Source organism: Carassius gibelio, chromosome A10 (assembly GCF_023724105.1).
Source record: "Carassius gibelio isolate Cgi1373 ecotype wild population from Czech Republic chromosome A10, carGib1.2-hapl.c, whole genome shotgun sequence".
Lineage (NCBI taxonomy): Eukaryota > Metazoa > Chordata > Actinopteri > Cypriniformes > Cyprinidae > Carassius > Carassius gibelio.
This window is the reverse complement of record NC_068380.1, coordinates 1,135,402-1,150,185: the sequence shown is the minus strand read 5'-3', so window position 1 is coordinate 1,150,185 and position 14,784 is coordinate 1,135,402. Positions and strand designations below refer to the sequence as shown.

The 14,784-nt window shown below is 37.1% G+C and overlaps 1 protein-coding gene across 3 annotated transcripts in view; it reads left to right on the top strand.

The window, feature by feature from the left end:
- Nucleotides 1–2,814: 2,814 nt before the first annotated feature.
- ssbp2b (single stranded DNA binding protein 2b) overlaps nt 2,815–14,784 on the top strand; it is a 61,870-nt gene continuing 49,900 nt past the window's right edge. The window contains exon 1 of one of the 3 annotated variants that reach the window (XM_052607375.1): nt 2,815–2,978. In XM_052607375.1, coding sequence (XP_052463335.1) covers nt 2,923–2,978 — 56 coding nt within the window. In that variant the 5' untranslated portion in view covers nt 2,815–2,922. Of the gene's footprint in view, nt 2,979–3,036; nt 3,323–14,784 lie in introns of those variants that run through there. The other 2 variants (XM_052607376.1, XM_052607377.1) reach the window with 2 other exon arrangements.

Here is a 14,784-nt window from a genome sequence, read left to right as displayed (position 1 = left end):
GACTTGTCCACACCCTCCTAAAACATCTCGTTTAAACACGCTCCCACATGTCTACATCACTGTGTAGGAAGATTTGCATAACACCGCCCAAATGTTTATGCAAAGAAAGGAGTGACTTTGATTCTCGCTGTAGTATTGTTGCTGCCGCTGCCATTTGATATGGAGACACTGTGTGTTTCATTGTGAAAGTGAAACTACTTTGTTTGGCCTTCCAAAAGAGTGCACAACTAGAAATCAGTAGTTAAGTTGTATTTACAACACATTTCCAGAACAGTTCAAACCAAATATTTGTGTGTGCAAAATATTTAACGGAGGACTCTTTCCTGAACCTACAATGCTGGCTGTTTTGACTCACAACCTATAAGTATGATTTTTATATCTAAAGAATGTGCCACTGATGATTCAAATGTGAGTTTTGAACAGTATAGAGTAGCGCTTGATGTTTGTCACTTCTCCTATCACAACAAATTGCAGACAAATGGTTTTATGTTTATGCGGTGCGATACGCAATGTGTAAAAAGACAATATAAGTCATTATATTCAGTAATTATGTCCCCACTGGATGCAACAAATGCCTCATTTATAATGGGTTTTATTGTTTTTGTCTGGTTGTGCCAGGATGCGGCATCACAGTATGTTAAGGGGTGAAACATTCCTGTCACACACTTCAGGTATTCGGTCAATCACAGCGCACTGGATAGGTGGCCAATCAGAGCACATCTCGCTTTTCAGAATGATGAGCCTTGTGGGGTATAGACCAACGCTACTTTGGCGTCATCAAAGGTTAACGCCCCTTTTTGGGGGAAAACAAACGGATTCCTGATACAGAACTTGCTCCAGGGACCTTTTGTTTTTCATTGTTTCTGATGTGTACAGGCCTGTCAGACACAATTACAAACAGATATTGTATAATATTTATATTGTTTAGTCCTAGCCTGCGAATATTTGAAACTTAAAATCAGTTAACAGCCAAGGTAGCATGCCTAATGAGAGCTAACGTTAATCACGTAGCTACTAGAAGCTTCGTATTTCTAACTACAACAAAACTGTCAATAGCTTAAATCAAGTGAAATATGATCCAAGTAAACCACCGACTCCTCTTGACATGGCCTCATCGTCTAGTTTATCACACTGTGAGTATGTTAATGACAAAAATAGGCTACTTGGTGATTCCACGAGATAATGGTAACGTTAGATGTCCATATTTGGCCACTGCGTGGGGTTATTAATCCAGTTTTCGACAATTTCAAAGGGAAACCTCTGTAAACACCGTATCCAGTAGCTTCATTAAATACCTCTCACGGTCCTCGGCCCGCAAAGAGAGTGTGTATGTTTCTGCCATTTTTGCTATCAAGAAATTAGAGCGAGTTCTGTATCAGGGGAATTGTTTTCCCCCAAAAAGGGGCGTTAACCTTCGATGACGCAAAAGTAGCGTTGGTCTATAGAGGAGCAACAAAAATGTACAGTATGTGGAAAATAATGTGTGTGTTTTTTACCTGAAACTGCATAAACACAATGCATTACAACATATACACAACATAATGTTCTTTTTAGCAACATCATATGACCCCTTTAAAAGAATTAAGTCAGTGTTTTGAACCCATTTTACTTCCATAATTGTATGTATTCCTGACTGAAACAGGGAATTGATTAAGTGGTGAAAAGTGTCTGTTACCAGGACTCAAAATAGTTTGGTAAAACAATGGCTGAACTGCATACTAGCATAGTTACTTGTACTATTTCTGCCATATGTTATGCAAAATCAGCCAATGGCGGAGTAGCTATTGCGCTATTTGTTAACATTATCCAATAGCATGTGTGGCCTACCTGAGACAGGTGAAAAGGGAAAGCCATTTCAGTAGAAATGTATTGTATTTTGATCAGTTTATGAAGACAAACATTTTATTTTCTTTGCAATATCATGCAACTGATCCATCATTCGCAATAAGACCAAGAAAGTGCATTAGGAAATAAATAGGTAAAAGTAAACAGTCCATTTTGCTTTGATGTTGACTGTCCAATTGACTGTTTACAAGCACAAGAATATTATTTTGTCAGCTTTGTGTAAACACAACCAAATTGCAATAAGAACATTAAGCCAGTATTCCAGTTTCTAAAAATCAAAATATGAATTTTGATTCATACATTTCTTTTGTTTGAAATCTCAAACAAATTTATGTTATATACTGTTTTAAAATATTTAGCAAGAATTTGCTTAAAGTAATTAAGCTCATTTAGTTTGACATTGTGTAAAACCCATTCTTCTGGAAATATCTCAGTAACCTAAGTAATCAGATCAATAATTATTTTGCATTAAAAGCATGTTTATTATCCGTCATTTATCCATTTCTAAGTAGTATATTGATGTCTAAACTGCTGTAGTGCCATTCATATGTTTCATGTACTTCATGAAGAGATGTGTAATTTTTTTGTACGACCCAAATAATCTTACTTTAATCATCTGTACGAGCAGAAGCTGAAGAATCCGCTCCACATTTGCCATATCACTTTAAATTTGGCCAGTGACAGTCGAGGGTGTGATTGCTTATGAGGGGAACAGCCAGTTGTTTAAAATCCCTCTCAGAACGGTTTCAAATTCCCCTCAGTGCCGGGTAAGTCGAAGTGAGCGCGCGTGTGTGTGTGTGTGTGTGTGTGTGTGTGTGTGTGTGTGTGTGTGTGTGTGTGTGTGTGTGTGTGTGTGTTCCACAGACAGAACGCTGGAGATAAGAAAGGGGTTGTGTTTCTGTTGGGGCGGGGCCGAGTAACTGTCACTCACGCGAGTTACCCAACAAAATGGGCGTTCCTTCTCGGCACTCGGTCCAATGAGAGCCATCGCTCCTGTAGTCACCATGGTGACGGGGTTGTGTCCGGGGAGGCTGTGATGGGTTGACAGGTGCGTGACAATCGGAGCTCTCTGCAAGCATGTACGCCAAAGGCAAGAGTAACAACGTACCGTCCGACAGCCAAGCGAGGGAAAAGTAAGTTTTATTTATGAGGGGGGAAACTCTATAATGAAGACAGCGCGCGGATAGACTTTTAGAAAGCGGCGGATACGTTCTTTTCCTCGGATGCTGTGTTGTCTCTGACAGCGCTTGTAGTTCGTGCAAGAAAGTTGTTATCAGAATTTCTTGCGTCTAATTAACGCGACGTGCCGCCTTTAGTAAACTTATATCACTCGCAGAAGTTAAGCCTAAGCTTCATATGTGGACTATCGATAAAAAGAGTACATTTCTGCATCAGTAAAATATGTATTTATGCATGCAAAGTTGCTTTATAGATAATTTTAAGGATTTCTACATCTCATTTTTTAATTGGAATTAAGGTGAGTACACAAGTTTGTTTGGCTTTAAAGGAAAAGTGTATGTTAAAATATGGTACGTAACAGTAAGGTAAGCTGAAAAAATATTAATACCATAATAGTAATCAAAAGAACGAACGCTGTTGCTGTAACGTTATTCCGTGCGCTCGCGGGAGAGAGTATGATTGGTGTTGTCTAAAGTTCCAGCGCACGAGCGAGAGCAGTACAGCGCGAAAGAATATGATTGACATGTCAGCATGAAAAGTTGTACAGCGCGAGAGAGAATTCTTGTTTGTGGCGGTTATTTTTTTTTTCGCTGTTATATAAGGATTTTGGCTGCGTGCGAATCTCAGTGAAGATGGTGGTTGTACCACGAGGGGTCCGTCGACCTGAGGAAAATATTTATCCGTATTGAATGTCATTTTAAAATGACATTTTATTTTTGGGCATGCTTATTTCGTTTGATGGTGTCTGAAACGTAGAAACGCGCTAAATAGGGAAATATAGAGTTTGATGAGTGATCTTTAAATGATGTCCGTCACACTTACCACGGTCTAATGATGGAATATCTCTATTTAAGAGCTTCCAAAAGACCTTTATAATTAATATATTGCCGATTTAGTTATAAATGTTAGAAATATGGTATATTGAAGTGTGTTTGGCCTAATGTGGAGATTTTAGAGTATCCTAGAAGGATGCCTACCATACCTTACAGGAGTTGTTCATTTCCAGTAAGGTGCCCAGGAGGTGACATGTTCGGTTCACTTAGTTTCGTTGAGGCAACCACATAATAACTCGTGGGAACGTCATATTATATGACGTGACCACGAGATCGTTTTGTTGAGACAAACCATCCTTATGTCTTGGCCACAACTTAAGTTGAGGGAATTACATATTGTTTCTCGTAGCCACAAGTTTTTGCTGGTTTAATGTGTAAACAAACCTGCATGACCATAGCATCCCAGGATTATGAGAGATGGATAAAAAATTGTATTAACCCTAAACATTTAATATTTGTATATTATTATTAATTTTACTACTACATTACATTATTACTAAACTACATTTATTATGTTACTACATTATTAAAGCTGTATTTTTATATTTATTCTTTTATGCTTATTTTCCCCTTTCAACGTGTGTAACTTGTTAACGTTTTGTATAATTATGCTAGTATTTTCTAGTCCATCAAATATTTTGCAAAGATACGTCTGGCAATTATTCCAATAAAGTTTAGACTTTTTGATTGTATTTATGCAAATGTGTGATGATAAATGAGCATGTTGTGTTTTCATTTACAAATGAAAAGACGTGAATTATTAAGTCCTCAACAAAACACTATAGTATTTATAATTACTATTACTTAGCTGAAAATAAAATGAGATATGTTACATTTAAACTGCATTCCAGCAAAAACTGCAGTCAGCATAATCAAAGCTTTATTGGCATGTCAAGCATTTACAGTAGGCTGATATTTACAAAAAGTATTCATAATGTTAAGTAAAGAGATCAAAATTAAAGGAAAAAATGAATGTATACAAATGTAGAAATATAACCAATAATAATAATAATAATATCCAGATATTACGGGAAAAAGACGACCAGTTAATGGACTTACAAGACTGTAGAATGGACAAAAATGTTTTCTTGTAGGCCTATGAAATATAATGCACTTGATGTAACATTTATTCATGATTAACTTAATTTGATTGCTGACTGTTGCATGTAACACAATCCAGTAGCCAAGGACTATGGTTAATATAGTACATTAATAATGTAATAATTTCTGTAATAAATAATATAATAATTTCTTAATTCAAAACTAAATATTAATGAATACATCTCTTATAATCCCGGGATGCTATGGTCACACAGGTTTGTTTACGCATTAAACATGTGACCACAAGAAAAATATGTCGTTCCCGCAACATAAGAAGTCATGGCCATGAGAAATGGATGTCGTTCCCTCAACATAGCATCTTGAGGCCACGGCATAAGGATGTTGTTACGTCGACAAAATGAAAGTGAAACGATCATGTCACCTCCCGGGCACCGTACACCCAGAATGAAAATTCTGTCTTCATTTACTCACCCTCTACTTGTTCCAAACCTGTATGAGTTTCTTTCTTCTGTTGAATACACAAAAAAGAAAAAAATTCTGAAAAGTGTTGGTATCCGAACACCACTGACTTCCATAGTAAGACAAAAATATATACTATGGAAGCCAACGGTGCTCATTAACTGTTCAGATACCAACATTTTTAGAATAACTTGTGTGTTCAACAGAAGAAAGAAACTCATACAGGTTTGGAACAAGTGGAGGGTTTGTGGATTATTACAGAATTTTCATTCTGGAAGTGAACTAATCCTTTAAACCATTCTGATAAGAATATGTGCTAGGAGTCTCCAAAAAGACCTTCATCATGAATATAGAGTGTTAACACTGCTGAGATGAGACTTATTTGACAAGTGTCAGTCAATCAGAAAGTGTCACCTCACCCGATGATTTCCTGTGGTCTAAAACCGAATTAGTATATTCATAACGCCTTTGTTGTCAGCTTGAACACACAGAGTTTTGTCTTCATGCAGTGAGGTCTTGTCTTGAAGTAATTAGTAATTATTGCAGTTTCATTCAGGCCAGTGTCTTGTGGGACATGTGTGGGCTTGTGATTTTTCGATGAAAACTCTCAAGCATTATTTGAGCTTGAGAAAGCAGTTTTGCTGGTTATGAGATTTTCATACTGCTTCTCGCTCTTTCTAAATGATTTTTTCTGTCATTTGGGGTTCTTTACTTGTGCTGGGAATGCTTCAAGATTTAAAAAATAATCACTGTTGTGTAACTTTGTTAATTCTCACAGTTTTTTGTTTGTTTGTTTGTTTGTTTTTTTATATTTTGGGGTTTTGCCACTTTTTTTAAAGGGACAGTGTAGAATAGACAAAAAAATCTTGGGAAGAGAGTGAAGGAATGGTATAATCTCCCATATGAGCATGTCAAAGCACATGCTAACAGCTGCACTATGGCTCCTACATTGTCATTCATTTCTGTTGTTCTTGACTAAAAACTTCATCTAAAATCCAAGTGTAAAATCTGCATATGTAGGGCTCCCATAGCCTTAGAAATCTGAGAATCCGGGGGATTTCCAGGCCTAGAAAGCTTGTGAATATTAACAAAATAAGGTCTTTAAGACATCTTGTAATCTTTTTTGAGAAATATGTACTTATTTAGTTATGTTCGGATTTAAAATGTTTAATTGCCTAGAAATTGTTATTTGTGCTCAAAATCCTTATGCAAAAATCCATTAAAAGCATCTTAAAGCCACATCAGTTATTGGTCAAAAAGTGTGGGAACCCCGTATTGATAATTGTGCTATGAATGGACAAAATAGCATGTGTTCTTTTTTATGAATGGTCAGTCATTTTATACATTGGCTGAAAGTGTGGGAATGGAAAGATGAAATCCCTATGGAAGTTTGACTCATGCTGTATGACATTTTTAATTGCACATTCAGTGTGAATGAAAAGCTTTACCTGTAATACACAGATTAAATCGATATTTAGTAGACAGACTGTATTTAGTTGATTGTTTTCAGAGATCACAAGCTGGTTTTAATTATCTGATAGTCTTTTTGCAAAGCAAATCTCAGCATCAAATGGATAAAAGTGTGATGTCATTTAGTAACAAAAGAAGCTTTTGACATAATCTTTTAGTTGATAGGAGGACGTGCAGAATCAGTCAGTTTTGTTTTAACACTTAAGCTGTTTGAATTCGACAACCGCTAGACTGCATGGTGTTGTAGCACCGGCAGGTTTAAAGAGGTGACGACTTTGAGAAGATCACAGTACCTTTTATCTCCTCTCTTGAAAGAAAAGTGGACAAGTTGTTAACTGTCAAGGAGGATGGTTTGTGTGGAAGGGAAAAAAAATGAAAACCTCAAAGCTTATGTCCCGGTTGCTTGAAATGCGTGCATACCACAGAATTAATCTGTTCCTTCATTGATGGAAGTTAGGCTTTGTTTTTAGTTTGGTGATTACCATAAACTTAACCCTCTCAATGAACACATTTAGGCCCTATCCCAATTCTATTTGATAGCCCTTCCCCTACCCCTCCGCCTACCTCTTCCCCTTGTCCCTTGAAACAGAGTGTCAAGGGGTAGGGGTGAATATATTCCCCTAAGGATTGGGACACCGCTACTATGCCGTCACACGTCATCATACGTTGTCTAGCTCCCACAATAAACACATATGCTTACTGACACACACATACAAACACATATCAGAAATAACGCAACTTACACATTTTTTGCAAAAAGGTAGCCATGATGCCGAGATAATTCATACCCCTTTGAAGTGTGGTCTCGAAAAATCTTAATTTGAAGGGCTGTCTAGCCCTTCCCCTACCCCTACCCCTACCCCTACCCCTCAAACCAAAAGAGAATCAAGACATGCCTACTCCTTTAAAGAGTAAAACGGAGGGGTAGGGGAAAGGGGAAGGCCTAAGGGGTAGAATTGGGATTGGGCCTTAGTACTGAAACATACCACATGGACTCAGCGCAAGCTTAATTTCACACAATGTTGCATTTTCATTATGCAACAGGCACTATAACGAGCATGAGGTAAATTGTCATCTTCTATGTTTTGGATTTTATTTCATGTCAAGTAGCATGATAGCAAAGCAACAGTTGGAAGATAATACTGCTGGGCATGTTAAACACATGTTTATAGCTAACTACCTGAATCCAGTCTAATAGCTCAGACAGTAAATTTTTTATGTCTATTATTATGGTGATTTACACACAATACATTTAAATGAGATTAGATGAAAATATATTAAATAAGATCATTTGATTTTAGTCTTTAAAATCTGCAAAACGGAATTGAAAACGGATTACCTGTTGACAAAGTTTTTAGTAGGGGTGTCCGAAAATACCGATACAAATGGTAAAATGGTAAATCTCAAGTGGAACCTGTGCTTTTACAGCTGTCAACCATGTTGGTATGCAAATGCGCTGTCAGAACTTATTTATACAGTGCATTTTTTATTTTGGTCGTGGATGTGGACCTGTGGACCACTTAAGTGCACCCCTGTTTATAAGTGCTTTTAAGCGCATTTAAGATGAATTTCATGCATATTGCATTCCCAAATGTACGTCATAAGTGACTCAAACTCGCAAAACATAGAGAGATAAGTTTGTGTGCAGCTGTGTTTACTACAGACCGAGATATTCTGAGACACTGGAAACCACAGATCATGAGCAGCTCGCGTGTAAAAGCGATAACTGCAATATCGCAATACCGTGCTATTGACGAGCAAAATGCAGAGGAATGAAAGAACTGCAGCAATGATGATTTTTGCATGTTTTCTTATTGTTATGCCCCAATCAGTGTTTTGGAATGTGTAGGCCTAGTTGAATGAATGATTTAAAGACTCACTCAAAGACAGTCCCTTGCTGCCACCTTGATGAGCTACAATCTAACTGCACTGACTGGCAGTTTCTTGTCCGGTCGGATTCGAGGATCAGAACGAACTGTTATACATATTGGCTAACAGTAGCCTAACAATCGTATTGTCAGGTTTATGTTCTGTTATGTGGATCATTATTTTGTCATTCTCTTCTGTTTACTTCGCTTCCTGTTTCAATGCTATTTGGTTTCGGTTAAATTTTTTTACATAACCTTGTTATATCGTAAAACACACACACACACACACACACACACACACACACACACACACACACACACACACACACACACACACACACACATATATATATATAGAGAGAGAGAGAGAGAGAGAGAGGCTATATGGCGATAATACTGCATAAAATTACCCCAAGGGAAATTCCTTCACCGCGACAGCCATATGTAAAAGGACATAGTGCCACGCTTTTATTTTGATTAATTGTGCTGCCAGATAAATACTTTCTGACTCAAACGTTATGTGCAGCATTTGTATTTCCAGTCTTTGAATCTGTGAGTTCTGGAAACATCCAGGTGTGTTTCAGAATGCAGTTTGTGGTTTCACAGTTTGTCTGCCTGCTGTGGGTATATTACTGAGTTTGTTAGTGTTTGTGTATCTGTTTTTGGTTTTGCGTTTCTCTCTCCTCTGCTGATTCTCTGGAGAGCAGACCTCTCTAATATCTCCACACATTAATATGCAAACAGTGTGGTCCACGCAGCGGCACAAGGTTAAGCATGCGTGACGAGAGGAGAGAGGAGGCACCACAGAAACTGCTGGGGAACTTTGTTTCTCTCCTCCCTGTCACTGCGTGTTCATTATGGGTGTCTATTGCATGGTGAGGGTGCTGGCCTGTGACATGTTATCTTTTCATCATGGAGATGACCTGCTGTCACAGGAGAGTGCAAATTGTATGTAAATAATTTGTTTTTCTTTTTTTTTTTTTTTGCACAGGTTCAGCCTGAGAGTCCTTTGCACCTAGCAATGTGAACAACTACATATTGATTTTATTTATATATTATATCATTTTGTGTAATATTATATAAAGACTTTATATTACATAATATTATATGTTTTCAGTGAAGCTTAAAGGGTTCGTTCACCCAATAATCAAAATTATGTCATTAATAACTCACCCTCATGTCGTTTCAAACCCGTGAGGCCTCCGTTCATCTTCGGAACACATTTTAAGATATTTTAGATTTAGTCTGAGAGCTCTTTGTCCCTCTATTGAAACTGTGTGTACGGTCTACTGTCCCATGTCCAGAAAGGTAATAAAATCATCATCAGAGTAGTCCATGTGACATCAGAGGGTCAGTTAGAATTTTTTGAAGCATCGAAAATACATTTTGGTCCAAAAAACGCAAAAACTACGACTTTATTCAGCATTGTCTTCTCTTCCGGCTTGTAGTGAGATTTCAAAACACATGCCATTTAGTGATATCCGGTTCACGAACGAATCATTCGATGTAACCGGATCTTTTTGAACCAGTTCACCAAATGGAACTGAATCATTTTAAACGGTTCTCGTCTCCAATAAGCATTAATCCACAAATGACTTAAGCTGTTAACTTATTTAATGTGGCTGACACTCCCTCTGAGTTAAAACAAACCAATATCCCGGAGTAATGCATGTACTCAAACAGTACACTGACTGAACTGCTGTGAAGAGAGAACTGAAGATGAACACCGAGCCGAGCCAGATAATGAACAAAACATTGACTCGTTCTCGAGTCAAGAACCGGTTGCATCGGTTTTTGGATCACCAGTTGTTCTTTCGGACCGTTCGATTCAATAAACCGGTTGAAGAAAATGGTTTTGCGCTCAATGTAATGGAGTCATTGGCGATGATTGCCCTTGATCCAAGCCTTCGGTTTGCACAGAATCAGTTCAGAATCAATCACCAAAAGATTCAGTTCGATTCAGACGCCCTGTGTGTCATTCTGCTTCACACTGAATCACACATGCGCAGTATCATCAGCTCCTCGGTTCTCGAATCGGACGCGTCTGACAGAAACGGTTCTTGACTCGAGAACGAGTCAATCTTTTGTTCATTATCTGGCTCGGCTTGGTGTATGAAAGGTCATTTTTCTGCTGTAGTACAAGACTTTTGCTTATCATCAAATGTCATGGCATTGTCAGTCTTTCTTCCGGGATAAAGATCAAAGCGTATCTCATGTGGTCAAGTTTCGACCACCTTCTACACTATGTGAAACAGGATGCTTAAAACTTCTGCTCTTCCTCTCTTATTTTAATTTTAACAAACAAAATCATTAGGATGTTTCCTTTTATCCCATCAAGAAGAATTATTGTTTTGAGTTATTGTTTTCTCAAACAGGCATGATTGAGGAAACCGCCTTTTGTTTTTTGATGGTTTTCCTAGCCCTTTCATTGTAGGAAAATATCAATGGTTTTAAGTCATTTTGTCTGCATTGTCCATCAGTTCAACTTCCTGTTATGTTTATGAATTGTAACTTTCAGAATTAGCCAGATGGCAAGGCCTGAGTATGTTGTGCTTAATCAAAAGTGTCAGGAATGTCTGCTCATGACACATGATGGGCTGTAGTGGTCATGGGACGCCACATAGTACACCGTCTATAGGCACAGTGATATTTTGCCTAATTTTTTATGTAATTTTTTCTGTTATGCGCAACTTAATTTTCAGCATCATCACTCCGGTCTTCAGTGTTTCTTCAGAATTCATTTTAATATGCTTATTTGCTCAAGAAACATTTCTTATTATTATCTATGTTAAAAACAGTTGTGCTGTATAATATTTTGTAGAAAAAAAAAAGGGAAAAAAAAAAATTGAAAGATTTTTTGGAGTAGAAATTTCAAACACATTTGTTTGAAATAGAAATCTTTACTAACATTATAAATGTTTTTTTTATTATCAATTTAGTGCATTCTTGCCAAATAATTTCTTTAATATAAAAAATCATACTTTTGAACCTTAGTGTGTTTATAAATATATATTTATATGGTAGAATAATAACTAATATTTAAAAAATTTATTGTAATTTTTTTTTATATTGTTATAAATTATAATATAATTAAAATAAATTATGTAAAATTCAGCCTAATTTGTTGTATCAGTCTTGATGTGAACGATCTTTCACTCTGTTTATTAGTGCTCCACCTTATGAATGGATCTGTTATAGTTTTTAATTCAGTGCGCGCAAAAGTGCATACGTTAGGAACTTTAGCGAGCGGTTTGACTAGACATACAAGCATCCCTCCTGGTTGCTTGATGTCAATTAATAATGAAGCACCACTTGAATTTAAAGAATGCCACTTTGAAGCAGCAGACACATGTTCTCGCTTTCAAAAGCATTCTGTTGGATGAGGTTGTGGGAGACACTTCCCTGAATCCGGCCTCGGGGGACACGTTGATGAAACTGTTTGTTTTTGCCTGTATGTCAGCGGTGTCCTCAGAACGTTCTGTCTCTTCTTCTCTGCTTCTTTCTGCTGAGACGAAAGGCCCTCCAAGAGCCACGTCAGTGGGTTTTCAGGATGGCCCCTTGCCCTGCTCCCTCGGGGAGACTGGCAGAGTCTGGCTGCAGAAGATAATGGCAAACTGGCATAAGCTTTTCCTTCTCTGCGCAGGTGTGACTCAGCCGAATTCTTCCAGACATCTCGCGCTTCCTAAACGCAGTGCTGCTACGGTCCCTGAACTCCCAACACAGTCTCACAACTTCTTTTGGCGCTGGTGTGTTTAACTTGTTTAATATTTTACCAGTATTGCCAAGCAACGTCAGTTTATTTCCTTATTTCTGTCTCTAGGGCTATTATCTGTGTTCATGACGAAGCTTGATAGGCAGTAAACCGGGTTGCCAGATTGATCTGGTTTGCTCGGCTGAATCTGTCCGAGACAGCAAACTTGTGTACAACATAAGAGGTCCAAGTTTTTTGAATGAATCTTTAAGTGAATGGATCAGTCTTATTAACTTCCATGCATTGAATGTTGTTTGATGTGTTTGATGTTATGTATGGGAGTGCTTTGCATATTATCTGATTGCATATTTTAAATAAGCATTTCATACTAAATGAGTATGATTTGGAGCGGCACTGAATGAGTCATCTTGTTTGTGAATGAACTAAATGAATGAAACATCTTGTTTGTCTCACTCTTTTTGAAGTCTCGTAGTAGATTTGTAGACACATTTTACTAAAGGATTAATTTTTTTTTCTGGAATCAGTAGAGTATATGATTCAAAATGTTTAAAATGTCACTTGTTGACACGTGGTATTTATGGAACAAGAAAGTGTTATTTTAGTATCACTGATATACTATTATAGTTTTTGTAAATATTTAGAATTAGATTTTAATTGTTATAATTTATTTTGATTTGAGTAATAAATGGGTTTATATTGTTTTAGTTTTAGTTAAAGGTAACACGCTTGTCTCGATATGAATACTTTTTCGCTTTGGAAAAATCCCCCCTTAGGTGACTCTTATAGGGGGGATTTTTTTTTTTTTTTTTTTTTGAGGGAGAATTGTGTGTTGACTTCTATTTATATTGTTAGGAAGATGCAAAATATCTGCAAGCAGACCTTCAAATGGTGTTCATGTTGTAATTTTTATTGCTCAATAGCTTACACAAGCAAACTTATTTTCAATCTTTTAATTGAATTCATTTAAAAAAATAAATTATCAGTCAGTAATAAAATAAGAACAAATAAACAAATTACAAGGTATAGCACAAATAAATACAACAGAATAAATGTACAAATGAAAAGTACAGAAATACTTGAAATTGAATAAATTAACCAAATATAAAAACACTGGAGAGTCTTCACTCTTTATAGTTAAAGTTACAAAAGTTATTCAGTCAAGAGCAGTGAGTGATTTTGTGTTTTGTTTTTAACACAAACAAAATCATGTAAATTAGGCTGCTGTCACATTACGACCGAACACACAGAGCTACTATGATGTTACCAATGTGTTTACTTTCTCAACTGTTTGCATTCACTTAAGACATAACCGAATGTTTTATGGTGGATACTCGCTAAGATCTGCATTTTGACATCATTATGTATGCATTTGACCGTTTAAGCACAACAGTAACAGTGAAAAATAACTCAATTCTGTACTTGCAAGTTGTCAGGGGGCAACTCTGTGCGTGTTTCGGGTGTGAGTGCACAGTTCTCTTGAAAAGGGAAGATGCAGTAGCGCTGAATCACTCAGTGCCGTTTGTGAAATTAAAGTTTCACGAAGTTTTCAAAATGCTGATTTGATCTGATAATCTGTGTGGATTAATACACTCATTCAACCTATAAACTTTAAGGAATACCAACAATAAAAACGCAGATTTAATAAACATTCTAGAATTGATAAAATAATGTGCAAGTCCCATAATCCTACATTGAAACTCCTAAGGACACACTTTTGATTTGTACTTTTTGTGAAGAAGATATGAGTGGTTGTTTCCATGCAAAAGTAGTCGTCATGCCAGGGTGTTCTGGATGGGTGCCACGACATTGTTAAGACGTTCTGTTACTTTGAATTTGCCAAATGTAAAAAATAGCAGTGGTGGAGCATCACCAATATTCACCAAATGGTGTGGTTTAAGCATCATTGTATGGACAAATGGTTAGTTTCAATCTATTGGTTGAGCACTGAGGTGTTGGGCATTTCAAACAGGGCAGTGTGGAAGTGCCACAGTGTTTAGACTTTTTGGGGAAATCCACCTATGAATGCTTTACTTTAAGTTGTCTCGGTACATTAAAGTACAGATAGTGTTTAACATAAAAAAATCACCAACAGCACCTGTAAAGAAGGATTCCTCATGAGAATTGTACCTGATGTGTTTGTGGAAGATTGTCACACACATGCCTTCATCCTCGAGTGACCTGATGGAGAAAGTCGGCCGTCTTTGTTTGGCTGCTGATCGTCTCGGAGCAGAAAGGTCACCAATGTTTTCCTCGTTTCTCTCATTACTCCATTCACCCAAACACTCCTTTCATCTCCTGTCCTAATCTGGACCGCCTCACTGTTATGAAACATTAATAGTCCTCTACACCCCCTACC